This window comes from Mugil cephalus, chromosome 6 (genome assembly GCF_022458985.1).
Source record: "Mugil cephalus isolate CIBA_MC_2020 chromosome 6, CIBA_Mcephalus_1.1, whole genome shotgun sequence".
Classification (NCBI taxonomy): domain Eukaryota; kingdom Metazoa; phylum Chordata; class Actinopteri; order Mugiliformes; family Mugilidae; genus Mugil; species Mugil cephalus.
Genome location: NC_061775.1, coordinates 3,240,788 through 3,264,333, shown reverse-complemented (window position 1 = coordinate 3,264,333; position 23,546 = coordinate 3,240,788). Strand labels below are relative to the sequence as shown.

At 41.3% G+C, this 23,546-nt stretch overlaps 3 protein-coding genes across 7 annotated transcripts in view; 1 reads left to right on the top strand and 2 right to left on the bottom strand.

The window, feature by feature from the left end:
• The window catches only part of cers1 (ceramide synthase 1), a 28,007-nt gene extending 23,808 nt beyond the window's left edge, over positions 1-4,199 (top strand). For both annotated transcript variants that reach the window (XM_047587339.1, XM_047587340.1), the window contains one exon: positions 150-4,199. In XM_047587339.1, the coding sequence (XP_047443295.1) occupies positions 150-192 (43 nt within the window). In that variant the 3' untranslated portion in view covers positions 193-4,199. The remainder of the gene's footprint in view (positions 1-149) is intronic.
• A 16-nt stretch (positions 4,200-4,215) lies between these two features.
• Positions 4,216-15,878, bottom strand: ncln (nicalin). Of its 4 annotated transcripts, none has more exons than XM_047587336.1 (15): positions 15,582-15,878; positions 14,727-14,917; positions 13,730-13,874; positions 13,540-13,634; positions 12,216-12,296; positions 11,838-11,941; positions 11,182-11,270; positions 10,778-10,917; positions 9,907-10,133; positions 9,383-9,470; positions 9,259-9,297; positions 8,417-8,577; positions 7,948-8,001; positions 7,625-7,703; positions 4,216-6,209 (listed from the first exon to the last, which is right to left on the bottom strand). In XM_047587336.1, exons 1-15 carry the CDS (start codon positions 15,754-15,756, stop codon positions 6,147-6,149), a joined length of 1,731 nt encoding a protein of 576 aa, XP_047443292.1. In that variant the 5' UTR covers positions 15,757-15,878; the 3' UTR covers positions 4,216-6,146. The 4 variants fall into 4 exon arrangements, with proteins under 4 accessions (XP_047443292.1, XP_047443291.1, XP_047443293.1 ...); XM_047587335.1 differs by having other exon boundaries at positions 8,417-8,580; positions 15,582-15,877; XM_047587337.1 differs by having other exon boundaries at positions 8,417-8,580; positions 9,955-10,133; positions 15,582-15,877.
• Positions 15,879-18,587: 2,709 nt separating this feature from the next.
• On the bottom strand, positions 18,588-22,638 carry LOC125009293 (tubulin beta-4B chain-like). The gene is made up of 7 exons (XM_047587107.1): positions 22,476-22,638; positions 22,201-22,309; positions 20,513-20,623; positions 20,079-20,323; positions 19,651-19,973; positions 19,220-19,564; positions 18,588-19,104 (listed from the first exon to the last, which is right to left on the bottom strand). Exons 1-7 carry the CDS (start codon positions 22,530-22,532, stop codon positions 18,957-18,959), a joined length of 1,338 nt encoding a protein of 445 aa, XP_047443063.1. The 5' UTR covers positions 22,533-22,638; the 3' UTR covers positions 18,588-18,956.
• Positions 22,639-23,546: the final 908 nt, after the last annotated feature.

The following is a 23,546-nucleotide window of genomic DNA, read 5'->3' as shown; positions in this document are numbered from 1 at the left end:
ATGCGGCGCTCCTTATCTGACCGGCCTTGAACACTTCTGATACTCTCTGTTCCTGCTAAAGCCCCACATCTGTTGATCGCCTCAGCTGACAAGCTCCTTCCCACCATTTGCTTCACTCTCTTTCTCCCTTTGTGTCCCTTTGTTTGCAGGAAGCACGTGCAGAACGGCATCACCAAGGAGAAGCATCTATAACCAGCTCTCCGTCGCCACCACCTGGCACTAGGCTATAAGTGCGCGCAAGACAAGGCGTCCTCCTTGCCCAGCCCACGTCCAAAGCGTGACTGGAGGGAAGAGCGTCACGAAAAGAAACGGAAGGAAAATACCATCATGTTAGGCTGCGTAGAATTTTTATCCTCTTTGTTTTAGAACATTTCATCACTGTCATTTTGTTTGTTTCATTAGAGCACTGTGAATGTTATTTCAGCTGACCTTTTTTTTTTTTTTGTCTTACTGTTGTGGACTTTACATTTGATAGAAACAAACCAGTAGGAGTGAGAGTCGGACGGTGACTGTACAGTATTACAGGGTGTCATATTCATCACCATTAACAGCCCCGCAGCACCCAGACAAGAGAAGGTCTACGTAGATCTATGGGTGCATAGATCTGAGGTGACCTTCAGTAAGCTGGCAACAAGCAATATGCTAATTCTCTCGGATGTGTTTCCTCACAAGCCCCTTACCTGCTCCTTCAAACTCCGTCCACCCTCCTTGAATTAAGATATGAGGAGAAAAGGCTGTGGTGCTGCTTCACCACATGTATTGATTTTCATATCATTGCACATGTCAGCAGCGGTGGCGTCCTCACCGCTCTGCACCCATTAGTTTGAACTGAAAAGCCAGGTATGTGTGTGCGTGCGTTAGGTGTTTCGGGAAGCGGAGAACGCGTGAAAATCATTCGTTTTGTCTCTCGTGCTGATGATCAACAGGCGTTGGGAATATTCACCTGTCATTCCTCTATGGAAAAAGCATTGTTCTTTTGTTAGTTTTTTTTTTTTTTTTTTTCTCTCAGTGTTTGTGTGTCGCAAAAGCATCTGTCGCTGCGCTGACATGAAGGCGTACAAGCTGACTGCTGGTTTAATGACAGCAAATAGCTCGAATTGATTGACTGGGTTTCATCCTCATGATTTAATTTGTTGTGTTCTAATCACGTTTATCAGTGGTTCACGGGTGGTGGCGGATATAGCGTTCACGGGAAATTACGACAGTAGCCCAGAACTTATTTGTAAAGATACAAATCAGTATGGTTAAAAACAAAATCAAAAAAACATTATGTATGCTCACATTATGGTATTCAGGAATGCATGACGTTGGAATGATTTAGGAAATATGCTATGAAATCTTCAAAAAAAAAAAATCCTCAAGCTATGTAATCGTAACGTCATTATTAATGTCTAAAACTCATCCTAAAGGGCTCTTTTCTGGAGCAGCAATGACCACTCAACTCACAGTGTAATGTGTACATGTCTGTCACCAGTTTGTGACAGGCCTTCCCGTGGACTTTAAATGTGGGTCTTGAAGTGGTGGCTCCAAAGAAAAAGCTTCCTCGACACACATTTGAAAACCGGAAGGAATCAGATTCAGGCTCATTCTTCGCCGTGAGAGGAGATTCTTAATTTGGCCCCTTTTTAAATGAAACTCCAGTAAAAGGGAACCGTTTCATTTCCCCTTCACCCCGCTGGTTTAACTGAGTGTGTGTTAATAGAAACAGCTGCTGCACCTGTAGAAAATAAGGGATGTTTCTACTCTTTCTCGATCAAATTCAAGCTCTTGTTTGGATGAACAGCATGCTTGTGATGCTGGAGCAGGCCGCAGATGTCGTCTGTCCATAGAAAAAGCGCTTGTCTGTTTTGGTTTGTCTGTCTTCCACAGTCCTCACATCATGGGGGACGTTAAAACTAACTTTTAATTTTACATTAAACTATAATTATTATGGCTGTAGTTCACCTCATCCTTGATTTGATAGATATATATAATTATTATTATTATTATTTTTTTTTTTTTGAATTGCTGCTGTTATTTTTCCTGTGAGAGCACTGTTTGTATTCCAGATGTGTTGTTTTTTCTGCTGTGTGTGAGTCGGTGGTAGTTTCCTCTGATCAGATATTTTCAGGGACCAGGGAGAGTCGTCTTTTTTTTTTATTTTTTTTTTTAGTTTTAGTTTTCTTCATCCAACATTGCAAACGTCTGGATTCAGTCTCTCCAAATTCTTCCTTCCGATCTCGATGCTGGCTCACCCCCATTTTCCCGCCACCCTTACACATCTGTACTGTAGGTGACATGGTCCATCCACCATGTCGCTGTTTTTCCTGTTCAACTGTGAGACTAAATGATCCATTGTTTGCTGATATTTTTGTTATATGATGACAGAATTAAAATCTGAACAGAGAGGGAAGTTGGCAGTGAGCCCACAAAGACCTGTGATCTGGATTTGGTGTGACTTATCCCTAAAGTCTGACATGATACTGAGTTTCCAACTCTCCCAATGTGATGTACAAAAAGTAACTACTACGAGGGACGGGCGATGTGTCTGCCACTAGTCAAGGCTATTACATCATGGATGCTTTGACGCCTCGGGCTAAACTTGTTAAGACAGTGAGCAGATTTATGACAGCACTGAGTTCTTATATGATTTACAGAATGACCCACAATCGAACATGTTATTTTTTCCAACTTCTCAACTGCTTTGTCAGGAGAAACAAAAGCTCTTATTCACCATCAGCTCTAATTAGAAAAATAATAGCCATATTGGCCCACACCTGAATTGAAAAAAAGAAGAAAAAAACACTTTGAGCTTGTCTATTGTTTTTAAATTTATTTATTTCCTTCTTCTATAGATTTGGCGGATTATTCCTGAAGCTTGTGACGTGGCATTGACTCACAGTTGAGGTCATCGTTGGCCAAAACGTGTTGCATCAGTTCAGTCAGACCCCGCGAAACAATGATAGAGGGGAAAAACAGATGAAAAAAACAGCTTATTTCCACAGATTAAGATGAGGGGGGGGAAGTTCTGGTACAGACCATGTTATTGCGTTGAGCAGGACACATTTGTAAAATCAGGGGGAGTAGTAGTGTTTGCAAACTGAGCACGAAAGCAGCACAACTGACATGACCTTTTCATTAGGTCCACTAGTGAAACTGAATTAATTTTAACAGTCTTGCGGTAAATGTTAGCTTTATAAATGTTACGGTGTATTGGATATGTTTAAAATAACTGAGAGCTGTTGAGATGTGTTTTCATTATGGAGGCTGTAGTTTATAGAACTGTTGAACTGAAACGTGTGGCCACATGCTTGTGTTATTTTGTCGAGCCCATTTTAGTCAGTGGGCTAAACTAAGTACCAGAAACACTTCACTGTTTAATCCAATCCAGTTTAACAGCACCATAAACTACATCCTCCGCAATGACCATCCAGCTGACTCACACCTTATCTTAATGCTTTTTCTTCCACGTAAACTGAACACTACTACAACAGTCATGAAGCAAAGGTTTAGTGCAGGACGTTTATGTTTGTTGTCGCTTGTGTAACCAGAGTTAGACACATGCTGTTTGCGGACATTTAAAATAATCCAGGGAGTGAGGAAAAGATGCATTGAAATAAGTTCGACACGTCAATGATTAGCATTTGCAAACAGAAAAGATAAGGGGATGGTAGTAAAAGAATATTTATAAGATGTACTGAAATCACTCTGGAGTTGTCTGTCTGAACTGGCTCACGGGTTTGGTCCATTATGACACAAAGCATGTTTCATTAATGCTTCGATCGTGCCAAATACGTTCACACAAATTATGAGGCAAGTGTTTGTGGGAGCTGAGGGTGATGAGTGGGTAAGAGCTAGTAAGAGATCGATGGGTGGGCAAAAAAAGCCCTGCAGGTATTTCTTAAAAACATTGCACTGTAATTTATTAGTATTATTTTTATTGTTCATTAGTAGATCAAAAATTAAAAGGGAGAATTTGGGAATTTTTACGATCATGAGCTAAATCTCTTAAATTAATGTGTTTTACTGATTTCTGGACCATTGACGAAACACTGTAAGCTATAACAAATTACCCCGTGTTTTTCAAACACAATCTGACCTCTTTCTAAAGTACTTGATAAAGACTTGCTCTTTTGTAATACAGTTTTAATACCATTCAGCCAATGTTAGCGTTTCATTTTTTTCTCATAAAATAAAACATGTCAGTAAACAAGAATAGACGTGCGAGTTCCCTTGTGATTTTCTTTGTCCTTTTCAGCCATTTATTTTTTTTATTTTTAAATCACAATCGATATCATTTTCATTGCAAAGATCAAGTGTTGTGGATGAGGTGAAACAAGAGTTCAGAGGAGAGATCATTTCAGTGCACAAACAACAACAAACCAATAAATTAAAACACCACATACAGTAATTCCCTCGTGTTGGCGCATAAAAAGACCTGTCGTTGTTACCATGGCGACTGGGGGGAGGGGTCACAGGTCATGCAGCAACACATGAGCATTATAAAACAGGTCAAGGCAGCATTGTGGTATTTATTACACATAAACCAGTTCTTAAAGATATTTTACTTTTTTCTGCCATGGCCCATTTAAGACATCCTGTGTTTAAATACAGCAGCGCTGCCTTGGCCAATATCTTAACAAGACTTTAAACATGTCATTTTTTATTTTTTTTTGTTAAGTCTGCCAAAGGTCCCATTCATTGCAACATGATTCTGCTGAAGTAAAAAAAAAAAAAAAAAACGGGAGTAAAGGGGAAGTTTTATCTGCTCGCGATGTGTTGGCAAATTGCACCTCAAACACAAACGAGTTTTCCGATTAGACAAGAAAACATGTTTGTTTGACCTTGTGTAGCAAGTCCTCAGATGAACGCATTTCACCAGAAAAGTCATTTTAGGATCTCATCAATGGAGGGAGGAAAAAAAAAAAAAAGACACAGCAAGTCACTCAGCAAACAAACCTCACCTGCAGAAATAGGAGGCACAACAAGCAAGAATGTAAAGGTGAAAATTTATACGACTACACACCTACATTAAAAGGGGAGATTCATACATTATTATTATTAAAATTTGGCAATGGTTTTCCTTCCAAAAAAAAAAACCTACCAAGGCAATGGAATCATCTAAACACTACTTCACATTTCATTTAGACAGCTTGTCTTTAATGTAAACAGTATTAGAGTAAAGGACGAGATCAGCGTCCCATCTTCATACAACACCCACATGCCCCCATGGATTCAGACGGAGCTCATGGATGACGCTTTCTGTCACATCACAGGGAAATGAGAAACAACTATGCAGGAAATGATTTATTGATTAAGCACAAATGCCAAACAACTGCTGCTCAGAGCTTTTTTATTTATTTTATTCATTTCCTTCCAGTTGCAAACTGACGCTTTGTCTATTGAACTAGTAGTCTGACAGAAGCTGAAGATGCAGAGCTCTGATGAGCAATGTCACAGTTTTCTGACAGGAGCATATAAACTGCAACCTTAAAGAGATGAAAGATGGTTTAAGCTGAGGTGTATTTTTCCCCTCTATGTTTTAATTAACATTACTTCTCAGTGTGAAGAAGAAAATACAACAAGTAAATAAGGGCATGTGGATATTGCACCAAGAAAGACTTGTGACCTCATCCTTTCACAAAAAAAGAGAAAAAAAGAAAGAAACATCTCTTGACCAAACAAATTCTGGATTAAACTTTAAACATGTGGTCAGCTTCACCCTGTAGCTGCCTGAGACAACACATGATGTTGGTTTGGCTCGTAAAGAGCAGCGAGAAGAAGGAAACAGAGAAGAACAGTGATTAGTAGAGAAACGGAGGAAACTCAAGCTCATCTAAGTGTGGAAAAAATGGATAACATCCCTCAGTGAAAGTTAAACAGTGAAACGTATCCAACACAAGGAGCACGTGGACAATGTCAGCGGAGAGGAAAAATGATTCCTGATAATTCTGATCCGTGACACCAAATGGATCAAGTTGGCAGCAAGACAGGATCTGACATCGTAGTTTGTGCATTAAGGATGAAAGAAATGGAAGTGATTCTGCTGGTTTGGAAACCATCACGAGGACAGCAGCGCGGTCCAGCTTCTGCGTCTTACTGGCTAGAGTTTGTTGATTTGAAGAGAAAGGTACAGTAGCAAACTGGAGAGAGGAGTGTTGTACGCCTTAGTGAGCCTTGGCTTTGGGCTGGGTGATTCTGCGGACGACGCTGTACAGGACTCCAAAGTTCTGCAAAGAAGAAAGAAGAGATCGTGTTCATCTCGAGACTCACAAACCTGTGCTACAGCACTTCATATGACTGAACATCACCATTTCAATGAATCCAATATATGCATTTACATGCCCCAAAAACATGACTCAGAACACGACACAGTAATATCATGCACATGCACAAAGTGGCCAGACAGACAGAGACGCCTCATCCTGATACCAGCTTTGCTCGTCTTTTTCTTTTTTTTTTAAACCCTTGTTTTGCTACCGTCATGTTTCGTTCACTTCAGAAACTGATGTTTACCCCCGTGAGGCAAACATGAACAGAAATGCACACAGAGAAGCAATCGGCTCAAGCCTTAGAATCATAATAAGTAGCCAATATATTCAAATTCAACGTATTATTAATGAGTTTACCCTCTCAGTCTGATTGATAATTCCTGCTGATCAGAAACTAGTCTGTGACGACTCGTGATTACATGAGGCATTTGGGGGTAGGGCATAGGGCTATTATTAGTGTACTAGTGTCTGGTGGTTTAGTGCTGTTAGTCCTGTGATAGACTCATGTCAAACATACGGCCCGTGGACCAAAAGGGTCCAATATGGCTCACAGGATGAATTAGCAAAGTGTCAAAACTACATAAAAGATATTGACTTCAACTAACTACTATTCCTAAGTGGTCCATTAAGGGTCTCAGTTTTAATAGAGCTGTGGACATAACACAACAAAGAGTCACAACTAAACAGCAGGTGGAAGCAATGGGGTCAACTAGGTCAACTAACTAAAGTCAACTAAATGATAATAATAATTCTTGTAATGAACTTGCTCCATAGGACAGCCACTACCCACAAGTACAAGAACAGAATATTAGAACATTTATAAAAGCAGGATTTACTGTGTGTCTCTGTTTTGTGAGTTTGACTTCAGCTTTGTTAAGAAATTCAAACTGTTATGGAAAAGCCACAACGTTCACTTGATCTTTGTCCTCTGGTGAGCGAGAGGGACTTTTATCATTAATCACAATCTACTAATGTCTGAAAATGCACAAAATTAAGTGACTGTAAGATGGGGAAGGAACTCCCTTATCTCTCGTGCTGTTGTGTTTCTGCTGGATAGTCATAATTTCATTCAACTAAATAAAGAAGAGTTAAGTGTAGGACCTTACTGTTGTGATAATTAGTGTATTAACATGTATCTTGTTCTCTATGTTCTGACATGAGAGGAACTGCTTCACCAACGTACAGTGTTTGAACTGCTAATCAACTGATTATATCTCATTCATATAATGGTAAGAGATGATAAATGACTGATACACTGATGAAAATGATGTGACTTTCATTTCACCACCATCACCTGATCTAGTAAAGAATGCTTCTGACATGGTGCATGTGTATAAGTAGTTACAGGCTGCTGCAACCGTCCGTTGACTTACCTGGATAGCCAGATACATCATCCCTAAATAGGCTGCAATGCAGACAGCCAGCAGCAGGTCAAAAATAGCCGGCTTCACTCTGAAAGAGAAGGAGGGGGAAAACATCACCGCAGAGCAGGCACCAGAGGAAATCTAGGAAGGAAGTATTGCCATGTTTGAAATGTGTTTGTCATGGAACAAACTGTTAACTGAGGACAAACTGAAACCAGACAAGAGACTCACAACAACAATTAGCTGCAGGGCTTTTCCACAATTTAAGTCAACAAGTCGTGAGGCGCACCACGGCTCCTCAGCAGAGACAAAAGCAGCTCATTAAAATGTACCTGTAAGCATTCATCGTCTGCTTCAGCTGGTCGTAGAATACAAACTCCGGATCCCTGAAGAAGAGGAAGTCATTTAGCATAGTGATGACGAAATACATCAGAACACACAATAAATATTTGATGTGCCATTTCTGGATATACACTGCAAACTATAAAGCTTTTAACAACACGTCCTGAGTAACTAAGTGTCTCAATAAAGATCAACAAACTAGTTCCCAGGAAGGGCCGTTGATGGCCACACACACGCACTGAAACAATAAAATATTCAGCCGCAACAATATAACTGCCTCAATGTCATGTAATGTTGACAACCTGTGGTTTTTAACTGTGGACAAATGCAGACAATAAATAAATAAAAAAGATAAACCAGGATATAATCTAAAAAGATTAGCATTGTTCTTTAGTTTAACTTTTGTATCCATGAACAGTTCATCAGTGGTGATCAGTGGTGTACATTTGTCTTGGTTACCTTTTGTCAGCTTTGACATAGTGTCTCTTGACGTCCTTGAGGTAGCGTCCGAGATGATACTCCAGGGTGGACACCACGCTGCTGTCTTTGTCCACCAGCTGAGCGGCCCGGGGCTGCGCTGTGAGCCAGTCCACTACTGCCGAGAGCTGCTCGTCCTGCACCTGCTGGCATGAGGCACAGCCATTATCACAACAGAGACACGCACTACCAGCACACAGGAGACGACTATGTCAGAATAAAATACCAAAATTAACAAACTAATTCAAGAAACATGTTTCACTGCACAATGAAATTCTTGTTTTTGCCATCTGCCAGAATGTTTAACAATCTAAAAAAATCATCAATAGAAAAAATATATATATACATATATACGTGTATGTGTGTGTGTGTGTATATAAGATATAACAGTGCATTGCATGGCATGGAGTAGTCCATGCTTCTAGACTCCCATAGAGTCTGATGGAAATGGGAAAAAGGACTTCTTCAGTCTCAAGGACCTACATTTCACTGCACAAGTCTTTTTAAAACGTGTTTATCTGTGCTCGTTCTATTATTATGACTTCAGCCCAAACTGTTCAGTGGGTCAAAGCACTAGAAGAGACAAGCTCTAGTGTAGATGAGAGATTATTCCACCATTTTCTGTTGATGAACAGGAAGTACATTCCTGCATATGCAGCACAACGCTATCACAACAATCACATTCATTTTTCACACAGGCTTTAGATGCCAGTTCCTGTAGCTCCTCCCTAGCAAAACATTTTAACTGCTGATGATTTAAACTGAGTTGGTCTGACTGCAATATGAGATGGAAGGTAGAAGTGCAGGAGAATTAAATAACGTACCATTTGTTCTGTGAATATCTGCAGGTCTCCGGGAGCTCCCTTTGCAGCAGAGAACAAGAACAGAAACGTCTTGTTATAAGACTGAAACAGACAAGTTACATTTCATGTTGTCTTGAGTTAATACCTTTTCTGTGAGATTGTAGATGACCCTGGCCAATGCCTCTGCTACCACTTTAGTGTTTCGGCTCAGCTTCCTCACATCTACATGTGGCCTGTAAAACATATACACAAGTTTACAGACAGTTACAACAGATGGACACTTGTAGACTTCAGAGGAGAATCCAGAAACTGAGCAGGAAGGTTGAGAGGTGAGACTAATTCCAGAGAGCCTGTTTTTACACAGGCATGCTTAAATGTAGGAAGCCAGAGAAAAGCCTGAGAGTCACGCTAAAACGGAAAGGATAAATGGTTTGCTAATAATGCAAGGAGACAACAAAGAGGTGAATCTATGAGAGAAGACAACAACCTCCAAACCTCCTACTTTGCTTTCTGAATGGGTGAGATTTGTCATGACCTGATAAATATAAAAAAAAAGCGTCTGGAGATGTAGGAAAATGATTAAGCAACAACAATGACACTAAAGACCATGACTGGCAGCTAGAATGGAAACGCTCTCCTTGTGCTGATTCAAGAGAATAATGAACCCACCCAGCAGGGGGCTCTCCCGCTCCGTGGCGAGAGGAGGGGGACACTGACCGCACGTCCATGATGCTGGAGCGCTGAGCCACGCGGTGCGAGGGCAGATGGGATAGAGTGAAGGCCGGCAGCCGGCGGATCCCGAAGCGTTCGTGCTCCCAGGCCAGCATGTCGTCAGCCAGGTTGATTTTCTTGTGGACCATGGAGAACTTAACCTCTGGGTACTGACTAGAAACGACCTGGGAGGAAGTGATGGAACACAAATGTCATCCAGAGTTATAGCTACATACAAAATGTATTTAACTTCTGCTCTAATAGCAAAATGAATTGCTTGTATCAGCATAACGATTCAAGGGAATTCAAGTAAAATAGATGCAGATCATATTTGACATTAATCAGTTATAACATTATGACCAGTGGCAGCTGAACACTTGATTGTTTCATTATTATCAATATATAATGTTGCTACATTATATATTGAATAGTTGATAGTGTTAGAAGCAGGTTTCCATGTAAATGTAGCCATGAGAAGTCTAACATCATTTAGATAATGATGCACCTTTTAAAGAAAAGTACAAGAACAGAATACAAGAACATTTATAAAAGCAGGATTTACTGTGTGTCTCTGTTTTGTGAGTTTGACTTCAGCTTTATTAAGAAAATTCAAACTGTGAGAGGGAGTTTTATCATTAATCACAATCTAGTAATAAAGTCTGACAACACAGAAAATAAAGTGGCTGTAAGACGGGGAATGAATTCCCTTATCTCTTGTGCTTTTGTATTTCTGCTGGATAGTCAAAACTTCATTCAACTTTATTAGGGGCTTTAGGTCATAATGTTATGGCTGATCTGTATATATCCCACTGAGAAAGCGTGTTCTTACCATCTCCAGTTCTTTGAGCAGAGAATACTGAGGGGTTCCTTCTTTAGGAGGTTTGGACACATGGAGATGTAGAGTGTCTCCGTTCCCCAGAGTGTCCAGACACAACACGAACGCAACGTTGTCCTGCAGCAGACTAGAGTCTATCAAAGAAGAAAAGGACAAGAAAAGTGAATAAAAACAGATATACGTGGTAGGAAGAGGCGAGGAATGTGAAGTGATTAAACACAGAGATATACACTGAGAAAAACACACTATCAAAACTCATGTTTTATCCCTGCTTAAATTCAAGAGTGGATAATGCAAATCATTCTTCCTCTATTAAAGGGAATGATGAAATATCGCAGAAATGACCAGTCCTAAACACACCTGCAGGTTATGTGCTATGTGTTATGTGGTGAAAGTACCTGTGTGGTCTAGATTGTCCTCTAGCCAACGTTTGGTGCCCTGGTAGTTAAACTTTCCTCCACCAGACACAAAGAACAGCAAGTTATACCTAGAAATACAACATGACAGATAAATGAGAAATCTACAAGACAACACTGTCAGTGAAGTTGATGAAGGGTGTGGGTGTGATATCAGGATATATGGATTAGCTGTCAATGAGGGAATATTGGAGTCTGAAGAAAATGAATATCAAAAAATGACAGATATGTTGAGTGAGTTGGGCCGACGGTACATTTACACTATCATCCACTTTAACGGTCTTCAAACAAGTGATTCCTTCCTCTCAGCTAACATTAAGGACACTTATGTGTGAGAATGAGTCTAAATTACCAGCACTCTCAGTGTTTAACACAGTCAGAGGTGATCGCTATTGCGAGCAGAGTGCACGGATAATCCAATACAGTTCCTAAAAGGCCTTCAGAGTGTGACACTAACCATAACAAATGAGGCAGGCAGACAAATAGACTTAAGCTCATGTTCGGCTGGACCTCTCAGGTCAGCAATCTTCTTCTACCAACTCTACCAACCCCTCGTACGCACAGTGTAGGTGTCTAAATATGTGAAATCATTCTTGGTGGTGGGGTTAATGATTAATACCATTGCCCGTGGTACTCACGCAGCGTGCGTCCTCTTGTAGGTGTAAAGTTTGGAGAAGAGACGTGCCAGCTCTAGTAACATCGACACTCCGCTGCCGTTTGAGTCTGCTCCATAGGACAGCCACTACACACAGAACAACACACAGTCTGATCAGTTTGTGGACCTGATCTGTCATTTTTAAAGTGTTATTCCCTGAACTTACTGCACCAAGTTCAACTTCTTACTTTGTGTCATCTGCATTTGTGTACCTGTCAGCATGCATACCGTTCTGGAGCTGCCGTTTCTGTTTATATTCTATATATTCTAACAAGTTAAAAATCTTTCCTTCTGAACTGGCTGATTGTTCTAATGTTATCAGGAATCATGTAGTTAAGAAGAAATGCCACAGTGAACGTACTGGAGCAACACCAAAGGAATCGTAATGAGCCACCACGACAATAGTGGGCAGGTCCTCTCCTCCAACTCCAGCTAGACGACCCTGGTGAACAAAAGAGAGTAGAAGAAGAAAGAATGGAAGAAATAAAACATCTAAATATTCAGCAACACCACCACTCTTTCTGCTGATCCCCTACGGTTGGACTAAACCACTTTTATCCTCCTGGTTTTAGCATAAAGATCAGATTAAAAACTAACATCACAATCCTGCTTTGTTTCGAAGCATTTCTGACTCCACATGTTGCCAACTAAATCCTTTTAAGATCATGAGAAAAGGACGTGTGCATTCTGAATAACAACTTGCAGATTCTTTTAAAGTAGAACCAATTAAGCACAAGTTAATCTGCAGCCATTCAGGCTGCCTGATGTTAATCTGAATGAGAACTACAATGTGTAATTCATGCTTTAAAATGCACAAAAGCACAGAGCAGTATTGGGAAATCATTTCTAAGAACACAAACACAGAGCCGAGTCAAGTAATCTCTTCTGCCTAAATCCACAGATTTAAGAACACACCACAGTGTTCATTCAGAGATTTAAACCCACCGACATGTTCAGAAAACAAAGACAGCAGACAGCACACACAGTGTTACACTAACAATACAAGATCAGGTAAATGTAGGGGAATGGGTTTAAGTGAAGTGAGTATAAAGGTTTCAGTGATGATGTAATTAACTCCATACTGTGACTTCAAAGACTTTTCTTTTTGTTTGCATTCACAAAGGCTCTATAAACCCAGGGCTTCAATGTTGGTCCATGTGTCTGTGTTCTTTCCCTGTATTTAAAGAAATCAAATCAATTTTATTAGCAATTTGTACATGCATACGGTCAACCCCTGTGTACACACAGAGAGGACTCTGGGAGCGGTAGGCTGCTATTAGACGAGACGCAAACATGGACCCAGATGGATTTGAACAAGTGGCCTGATGGTCCCAAAGTTGATTCTCTCAATTTTTCTCAAATTAATTTTTTTTTCATTATGCTACCGTTTTTCTCAAAATTGTGAGGCTGCATGTATTCGTCAACCCAATCAATGTACTTAACTTTGGTCCAACTGTCCCTCAGTAAAAGCCTAGACACAATATGCTACTTAGAGTAAATACTGAATCTATTTTATTATTTAATCAGCCTGAGCCATTGCTTGTGTGCAGAAAACTGTGACAACTACAGCTCACTCAGAAAGGTCAGGTTAAAAAAAAAAAAAAAAAAAAAAAATAGAGTTTAAAATCGTGCCTTTAACTAGGTCTGTGTGTTTTACAGTTTCATATCATCGCTCAGTCTCTCACCTCTAAACTGGTGATGGCCCAGTCACTGATGGCTTTGCTCTGAGCTCCACTAGTCACCATCTGAAAGCCATTGGCTGTGGCTGTATGCAGCAGGACTAAAGGAAACAATAACAAGGTCACAAATGTTGACCAAGTGGACTGAAGGGAAATCATATACACGACAAAACACAACAAGCTACAGAGTCTCTACCTTCAGCTGCTGATAAAGAGCCCTGTGAGGAGGAGGAAGTCAGTGTTTGAGTGTAAATCGACAGCAGCTCATCGTCCTCCATGGCAAAGTAGACGGGGACGATGGTCTCGGTAGCCAACATCTCTGGCTCCAACTCCATGAACTGCTGTGGAGGGAGACAAAAGGGATGAAGCAGGTTTAATGACACAAACACGGGTCTATATGATGACAGGCTGATGGCCTACAATCAAAAGAGGAGTTTTAATTTAACTGCTTCATCTCTAAGTCTGTGGTGTCATCTGAAGAGTACAGGGTGAAGGACAAAGATGGTAACTTATTAAATGTGAACATTTACTTCACAGAAGATTACCAAGCTTTTCCTTGCCACCATTGCCTACATGCTACCCCTGGGAGTTTCAGGCTGGGTTTTGTAAAGCGACAATTTGTATTGTTATTGTCGATACATAAATAAAATTGAACTGAACTGAACAATAACAGACTTAGTCATAAATGTAGAGGAACTGGAAGCTTTAAAAGTTGAAAGCTCAGAAAGAGGAAAGTTTGGGTTTGACCATCAATTGCTTCTATGTTGCCACCAGAGTTAAGATACCCCTGAGCTAGGTATTTATTGAGGCACAGTACACATTAAATTGAACAAATTACATATTCTACTTGTGACAAGAAGAGGTGATCAGACACAGGGAGAGAAACAGACGGCATGCATAAAGAAGTTCAACATGGAGGATGGCTAAACTTTCTTACTTATCCTTTGCTGCGTGTCTGTAGGTCACATGAACATTGTCTACAGTTTATTTCTCTCATTAGCCATTCACACTTCTCACCTTCAACACTAATTTTATAGTTTCCAAATCTCACCAGAAGGAATACAGAAATAACTGATTCCAAACATAAAGGCTGGGACCCAGTGCACTTAACATGAAAACACACTCGAAGGTGAAGGAGAAGAAACGGTACACAGCACAAGCCAGTTATTTGTGATGTTAAAGTGTGTTAATACCTGTACTATGTCTTGCGGCATAGCAGACATGTTCTTGGGCAGGATGATGACCACAGCCCCAGCTGACTGGCGCAGGGCTTTCTGGTACTTGTCATAAGAGAAGTCCGCCAGTCGCATGACAACACAGCGGCGACTTAGTACCTCTGCCTCCACAGTACGAGCCTCTGTGTTCAGGATGGCATTCCTGGTACCTGAGGAGACCACACACACCATGATCCATTCTGATGGATGTAAACGTGTTCAGAAACTAGGACTGTTAAATGGCTCTTGACATGAATCAAATGCTGTTGGTAGTAAAAGAGAGTGAAGCAAAATAAGCTGCCTAACAAAAACGAAAAACATAAGTGGAGGCTTTTCATTGGTGATGGGTTTGTAAAGTCACTGAAACTATCCTCGATAAATACTGAAAAATAAAATTACTGCACAAGCTAGTTCACCGACGAATGAATGAATGAATGAATGGCATCATAGTAGTAAACTATGGGGGGGAGAATAGACAATTCTTTAAGCCTGTTTAATGCCTGTCTTTAATATTGGCCGTTAACAAGCTAATCATTAGTTAACACTGTTAATTAGAATTAGAAAGGGACTAAATGCATTATTTAAAGAGTGGTTATTTGGTTTGGCCATAGGGAATGAGCTAGCTAACTGCTGAACACAGCAAAGCTAAGCTACATTAACAGCTAGGCTAACTAGCGACACCATGTCTGTAAACTGTCATTGACATTTTACTTCAGCTAACGTTTGCTGCCATCGACAACGTGGCAACTAGGGCTGGCTTTTGGACGAAATGGGTATTTACCAAGTTTTCGGTGCATCGCTGACATTTAATCAGCGGGAAAACGTCAGTCTTACCGTATGGCTGTCCCTGTAGGTCGTACTGCTGCATGCGATACACCGTGAACTCATGAGCCGCCTCGGCCGGGAGCGGTGCCACCAGAATGAGCACCGCGGGGATGAACACAATGAAGGTGAGGGGAAACGAGGACTTAAACATGTTGTCAAACACTTCACTGGCTTCCTCGAACATCGCGGCGATTGTTCTGAGTTCAAAGATAAGGAGAAATATTCTCAGCTGTCACCGCCCTCAGCAACTGACAGCCAGGTTAGCTTAGCCTGCCAACCAACCGTTAGCAAATTCTGATCAGGCAAACAGCTGGACGACCTGTTCTTCTTCTTCTTTAGGTGCAATTACCGCCACCTACCGGGTTGGAGTGTGGATCAAGATTTGTAAAACAAAACGAATCAAAACACGTTGTTCTCCTTCCTTTCTGCACTATTATTTTTAGTTTGGCGCTCTCCTCTTCGTAGGTCTTGCAGTCAGTCATTACATGTTGGACAGATTCTATGTTATTACAATTTGCACATATTCCAGTTACATGTTTTGTGACATGTGCTATTAAGCCAGATGGGTAATGGCTGCCTCCTCTTTACGGTTTCTGCCCACCTTTCTTCCTCCGCCAGCCTGTTATTATAAAGGTGTCTTCCAGTGTCATTTATATCTCAGTATTCTTGCCATGTTTTTTTTTTTTTTTTTTTTGTACTTGTTTGTTAATGATTGCTTTCCCCTCATCCTTAGTGAGATATTAATGCTTGAAATGTTTGACATTTGAGTGCTTGCTTGGCCACTATGTCAACATCCTCATTTCCTTCAACACCCACATGGACAGGAACCCAAATAAAACATACAGACACATCTCTTTTGCACAGTTTGTATATTGTTTGATGTATTTTGAAGATATTTTTTACTGCACGATTTCAAAGATTTAATGCTTGTGAGTGCTGCCAAGATGCAATCAATGCTTCTCCTCCACCATCACTGTCTATCCAAAAAAAGTTTGTTCCTTGATTGATATGTTAAACTGTGTTATATAAACAGACGCTCCTGTTCTAGCCATCCTTGGATCTTGGGAACCGTCAGTGAAGATCTTTAGTTTAGATTTTTCCATACAATTTTTTATATTAAATCTATTGACAGCATCACAAACAACCAGGGAAGGACAACTGAAGACAACACAGTCAAACTAAATTTTATGTTGTTTAGACCCATGATTGCTGCTTTAGCATCCCCAATCCACCCACAACCGTAGGATTGCCTTGGTGGGATGAAAGCTACTGTGCCCCTGTCGATACACCCAATATGTTAATAGTTTGAGCCTTCTAATTCTTAATGCCCGTTTTCTGGTTTCCACCTCTATAGATGCAACTGGGGATGTTCTGAAAGCTCCAATACATGTTCTGAGTCCTTGGGCCTACTCTACGTCCAGCTTTTTATGATGGCACTCTGCTGCTGACATACAAAGGGTATGCATGTGACGTCACATCCAGCAAAGTTTCCATGGTTACGGCCACTGAGTGGCAAAGAGTGACAGTTGAGCATGGAGATTAGCAGCATTAGTTTAAATCATAGGCTTTAATAGCATCTAAATTGTATTTAGAACTTTCCTGTCGTGACCACGACTCTCCACTGGGTGGAGCAGTTTCTCCAGATGCCTAAGGATGCTGGATATTTACTTTGTTCAAGGAGTTTTAATCCCAAATTAAACCAAACCATGTTGGAATGAATCTAAAAGTGCTTCATTAGATACTATGTTCTACTCAAAAAGCTCTGATTACATCCTCAACTTTCTTTGCACGTATATTCTTTGCAATCATACTGACATTGTGTTTTGTGGTACAGAATCTTAGCGAGTAGTGGTTTAATAGGGGTTAAATGAAACTAGCTGTTATCCTGATGGAGAGGAGTTGGTGGAAAAGGATGCTGGACGTTATCAGATCTATTTCCTGTGCTGACAGATTCAATGTAAAGACTAAAACTTAACATAATCAGCTTCTAGTTTGCATTAATCAAACTGAAAGCATAAGAATTATTTTTACTGGAGTAAAACACCTTATTAATAAAATGTTGGAGCCCCTTCTGGCTTCAGAACTGCCTTAATTCTTTGTGGCATATTTACAACAATATGTTGGAACAATTCCTCAGAGGTTTTGGTCCATATTGACACGATAGTGTCACACAGTTGCTGCAGACTGGTTGGCTGCACACCTATGATGCAAACCTCCCGTTCCACCAAATCCCAAAGGTGCTCGTCTGAATGTAGCTGAAACCGAGACTCATCAGACCAGGCAAAGGTTTTCCAATCTTCTATTGTCCAGTGTTGGTGAGCCTGTGTGAACTGTCTCAGTTTCCTGTTCTTATCTGACAGGAGTGGCACCTAGTGTGGTCTTCTGCTGCTGTAGCCCATCTTCTTCAAGGTTGGACGTGTGTTCAGAGATGGTGCTTTTCATTCCTTGATTATAACCAGTAGTTGAGTTACTGTTGCCTTTTATCATCTCCACCCAGTCTGCCCATTGTCCTCTGACGTCTCACATCAACAAGATATTTTCATCTACACAACTGTCACTCACTGGATATTTTCTCTATTTCAGACCATTTTCTCTAAACCCTAGAGATGGTTATGCATGAAATTTCTAGTAGATGAGCAGTTTGTGAAATACTCAGACCAGCCGATCTGGCACCAACAACCACACCACGTTCGAAGCCACTTAAATCCCCTTTCTTCCCCATTCTGATGTTCGGTTTGAACTTCAGCAAGTTGTCTTGATCACCTCTACATGAATAAATGCATTGAATTGTAGCCATGTGATTGGGTGATTAGCCATTTGTGTTTACAAGCAATTGAACAGGTGTACCTAATAAGAGTGTATATTGATTAAAAATAGCTTTCTTCGTATCTTTACTCATACTCATTTGAATTCAGGCCAGACAGGTTTGTTGTCATATACTGAGTACTGTTTGATATTTAAAATCCACAATTCTTAAACAGTTATAAGGTTTTAGTGAGTCACACAGTCCACGTACCAGGTCCAAAAACATTTATTAAAATCTCTATAAACTTTGGATTTCAACATCCCAGAACAAGCACATTAACGTTTCCATAGCAGTGACCATTTCCAGACACTCTTTCAGTTGCTTTCAGTGTTTTAGTGCATTTGTTTATTTTTGTCCAGTAAATGATTGCATTCTGCCAAAAATTACATTCTAAAACAAACTGTCAAATTCGGCCAAGAGTGCCTTGAAGTGGCCAATGTTACATTATTTTAAATCATAAACATATTCTGAACAGTTAAAAGGGAGAGAACATTTGTGCAACTTCACAACACCACCCACCAAGCTGGTAAAAAGGGTCAGCGAGTTCCTGCTACAACTGGACCCATTACGTTTCCAGACTAGGCCACATCCTCTTCACCCTCCTCCTCAAATTCTCCCTCCTCCTCAGCAGTGGCGTCCTGGTACTGCTGGTACTCGGACACCAGGTCATTCATGTTGCTCTCAGCCTCTGTGAACTCCATCTCGTCCATGCCCTCGCCCGTGTACCTGAAACAATACAAGTTAAATGTTAGTTGACAGGCATCATGCCGGTGTAGGCACACTGGGCTAAAAACAGGCCAGCCCGTGAAGAGGAATCTCTGCGCTACTGCACTTTACTCACCAGTGCAGGAAGGCTTTGCGGCGGAACATAGCAGTGAACTGCTCCGAAATGCGCTTGAAGAGCTCCTGAATGGCGGTGCTGTTGCCAATGAAAGTGGCGGCCATCTTGAGGCCTCGTGGAGGGATGTCACAGACGGCCGTCTTGACGTTGTTGGGGATCCACTCCACGAAGTAGCTGCTGTTCTTGTTCTGCACGTTCAGCATCTGCTCGTCCACCTCCTTCATGGACATGCGCCCTCTGAAGATGGCGGCGACCGTGAGGTAGCGTCCGTGGCGTGGGTCACAAGCTGCCATCATGTTCTTAGCATCAAACATCTGCTGGGTGAGTTCAGGAACCGACAATGCCCTAGAAAGAGAAAGATAATAGGTCAGCTGAAAAACAAATGAAAATCAAACCAAGAGTGTCTGAGAAGCTGGGTCCAGCTCTTCTACCTGTACTGCTGACTGCCTCGGCTGGTCAGGGGGGCGAAGCCTGGCATGAAGAAGTGCAGTCGGGGGAAGGGCACCATGTTGACAGCCAGTTTCCTCAAGTCTGCATTGAGCTGGCCGGGGAAGCGCAGGCAGGTGGTCACCCCGCTCATGGTGGCTGAGACGAGGTGGTTAAGATCACCGTAGGTGGGCGTGGTGAGTTTCAGCGTGCGGAAGCAGATGTCATACAGGGCCTCATTATCAATGCAGTAGGTCTCATCTGTGTTCTCCACCAGCTGGTGCACTGAGAGAGTGGCATTGTAAGGCTCCACCACTGTGTCTGACACCTGGAGGAAAGAGAATGAGAGTAGATGAACACATGCTAATAAACAGAGGAACCTGGCAGACGGCCGAACATTTCATCTGAAAATATGTGAATGTATTGTGTGAACCTTGGGTGAGGGCACCACGCTGAACGTGTTCATGATGCGGTCTGGATACTCCTCTCGGATCTTGCTGATGAGCAGCGTGCCCATGCCGGAGCCGGTGCCTCCTCCCAGAGAGTGTGTGAGCTGGAAGCCCTGGAGGCAGTCGCAGCTCTCTGCCTCTTTTCTCACCACATCCAGGACTGAGTCCACCAGCTCAGCTCCCTCAGTGTAGTGGCCTTTAGCCCAGTTGTTACCTGCTCCGCTCTGGCCTGAGTTACACACAAATAAAGAAGTCTTTGAATGCTGTAGTGTCAGAAGCTCCTCTATCCAATTCTATCTGAAACAAGACTTGAACAGCAAATACACTGAATGTGACTGACTCCTAATGGAAAACACACTGAAGCACTAAAAACAGACTTCATCAGTCAATGAAGTCACGTTGAGGCTTAAACGCTCACCAAAGACAAAGTTGTCTGGTCTGAAGATCTGACCAAAGGGACCAGACCTCACAGAGTCCATTGTGCCTGGCTCCAAGTCCACCAGCACTGCACGAGGGACATACTTGCCACCTGGTGAAAGAGAACAGGAACAAATCATTCAGTACGTTTACATGCACATCGGACTATAACAGGAGAACTTAAGTGGATATAAACACGTTACTCCAATTAAAGTTGGAGTTCTCTTTATCCAATTAGGACACGAAAATAATGTGATTGGAATTCGGTTTTCTCCGGCATGTATACGCCTTAACTACAGTATTGATCGGATAATGCGTGTGCGCATGCTCCACAACCACTGCGCTGGCATGTGACCCCAGAACAAAAACATCAAAGACAGCCGGTCACAGAAGAAGAAGAAGGTAAACAGAGCCGGTAGAAGAACCGTCTGAGGGATAGCGCATATCCTACCTGCACCAGAAGTAGCGCACACATTACGTACGAGATAAAAAAAAGCACTATTATCCATATGGTTATTGTTTACAGTGCTCGTCCGCTGCATGAATGACTCTTGTTTATTATATAACGTAATAGGTCAACTGGAAAGCAGGCTGTATTAACGTGGTATTAAACCGCTAAAAAAGACACATATAGCCACCTAGTGTGGAGGAGGAGGACATGTTCCCATGAGTTATTCGTTTTTTTCCACTGCATGTAAACTGGGACAAGGACTGTAGTCAGAAAGTCGAATTTTGAGCATAGCTCAATTAAACTCTGCATGTCAACGCACTGAATGACTGTAAGAAACAAAGAGCTGTCAGAGTTTTAGGCATTAGAACAGTATACTGTGGGAACTATAATAGTCTTAAATGATGAGCATACCTAAGCCAAAGGGCATTCTTGACCCATGGATAGTTAAAATTGATTCGAATCCCCCTTGTGAAATAAATTTTACTCCATTTCATATATATATATATATATAGTTTTTTGACAATTGAGATGTTTATTTAAATTTTATTTCAGTTGCTCTGAGTTTGTTATATTGAAGCACTAATGTTGGATGTTCACCTGGCATTCTCTCTTTACACTTGCGCAGTGTATGTATGAAAAACGTGCCGGAATTGTTTATTTTTGTAGTTTCATATATATACACCTTAGTGAGACAAATTGTTTTAAAACTTTTTTTTAAAAATAATTATATTTTTTATTTATTATTACCAAAGCCAAAAGGCATTCTTGACCCACATTTTCAGTACTGATGAGATTCCTATCAACTTTATTTACCTTATCTAAGGTGAATGAACCAAAAGTAAAAGAATTCAGTCATTTGAACATTAAGTGAACCTCCTTTATATAATTCATAAAGCCATTGTTCATAAATGATATTAATGAGAAACTTGTTCATATACATTTTGAGGTATGATCTATGTTCTGGTTCGTTGGTTTACTTCTAATACCAGCACCTGGACTACTTCTTGTATTTAACGTTTTAAAGTCATTTTATTTTTTTTATTATTTTTTATTTTCATTTGTTTGTTGATGTCTTGTGTCCTGGAAACTGAGCAATAGTAACTAGGAAGGAGAATCAAGAAGGGTCCATTGACTCAGCACTGTGTGCGAGTACTACGCAGTATTCAATGGCCTCGGCACACCAAGAAACCGGGTGATGAAAGTGCGTAGCTTTGAGCCTTCAATCAAGTCAACTTCACCTGAGGCCTCGTTGTAATACACGTTGATTCTCTCCAGCTGCAGATCGCTGTCTCCGTGGTACGACCCGGACGGGTCGATGCCATGTTCGTCGCTTATCACCTCCCAGAACTAGAGGCGCAAAGAGAGGATTCAGACCAACGGTGCTAGTGGCTAGTGACTGTTAGCAATGTCGCTAGGTAAGCTACCTCAGCAGCCCGCCCAAAATCACACTCAACATTCATACTTATTTCTAACCAACCGACACTTCATCCGAAAACGAAAACTTTTTTCTCACCTTCGCTCCGATTTGGTTGCCGCACTGGCCAGCTTGCAGATGGACAATCTCCCTCATTTTTATCGGAATGAAAGAAAAACTTCTCAACGACGATCAAAGTAGTTACCGCTCTTGAACTCCAGCGACGTACTAACGTTAGGAGGGAGGAACGTTGGGAGCTGCAGGCGGGGCTCGAACGCAATTGGAGAAAGTTGCTGTCAATCAAAACAGAGCAGGCACCTCATTGGTTGAGACGACTTTGTGCCGAGTTTTGATTGGACACTGATGTTTTGTTTACCGCGGTAACGCTCAGTAGAATTTAACCCACGCAGCATATCAGTTGTTTCCACTGTCTATGGTTTCTACAACAGACGGATGGTCCTGCGGGTGGTGGATATCCCATCATGCATTGCGTCTCTAGCGGCGCCGCGGTTAATGGCCGGTAGTGAGACAGATACACACGTTGGGTTAAAAGGAAACTTATGTTCTAAGAGATTACAATGTTGTGGAGGCAAGAAAGATGAGGAAACAATATTTATCTTATCCAATCTCTCACAAAGTAAAAGATGTCGCATTTAAAATTCTAAATGATATTGTCGAAGGAGGATATTTTTCTCTCCTTCAGCCCAGGATCTTTATACCGTTTGAAAAGGGTACTTCCCCTACGCACAAATCACGCGACAATTTCTCACGTTTTGGATATTTATTTGGTACACAGAGAATAGATGTTGATTTCAGCGCTGAGGCTTCGATCAGTTCACTTTAGGGGTAAAAACAACCAAAAACCCCACTTCAGGGACGTACAGTGACCTTATTCTACCTAGACCCCGCCCGTAAGAAAATGGGGAGGAGTACTGCCTCTCACGTGTCAGTGAGTTTCTATGTGTAGCCTATTAGCTTTATCTGGTTTCCAGCGTGTAAAATATTAGGGTGTGATGTGTCTTAGTCTGTGAGCAAGCTGTAGCAAAGCAGAAAACAACTCCTTATATGGTGAGAAGTAACACTATTCCTGATTCTTCCCAAGGTTATACACAGGCTGAAGGCCTTATTAACCCCTTTAAAACCCAACAATATTTATCCATCGAACCACTT

What these genes read in the sequence shown, in the direction of transcription:
- ncln (XM_047587335.1), bottom strand. Translation starts at nt 15,756, where the DNA reads ATGTTCGAGGAAGCCAGTGAAGTGTTTGACAACATGTTTAAGTCCTCG. An exon ending in CCTACAGGGACAGCCATACG is followed by an intron (nt 14,918 to 15,581) that starts GTAAGACTGACG and finishes TGGTCTCCTCAG; the next exon opens with GTACCAGGAATGCCATCCTG. An exon ending in AGATATTCACAGAACAAATG is followed by an intron (nt 8,581 to 9,258) that starts GTACGTTATTTA and finishes GCCTCATGCCAG; the next exon opens with CAGGTGCAGGACGAGCAGCT.
- LOC125009293 (XM_047587107.1), bottom strand. Translation starts at nt 22,532, where the DNA reads ATGAGGGAGATTGTCCATCTGCAAGCTGGCCAGTGCGGCAACCAAATC. An exon ending in ACCAGACAACTTTGTCTTTG is followed by an intron (nt 20,324 to 20,512) that starts GTGAGCGTTTAA and finishes TGTGTAACTCAG; the next exon opens with GCCAGAGCGGAGCAGGTAAC. An exon ending in CGCAAAGCCTTCCTGCACTG is followed by an intron (nt 19,105 to 19,219) that starts GTGAGTAAAGTG and finishes GTATTGTTTCAG; the next exon opens with GTACACGGGCGAGGGCATGG.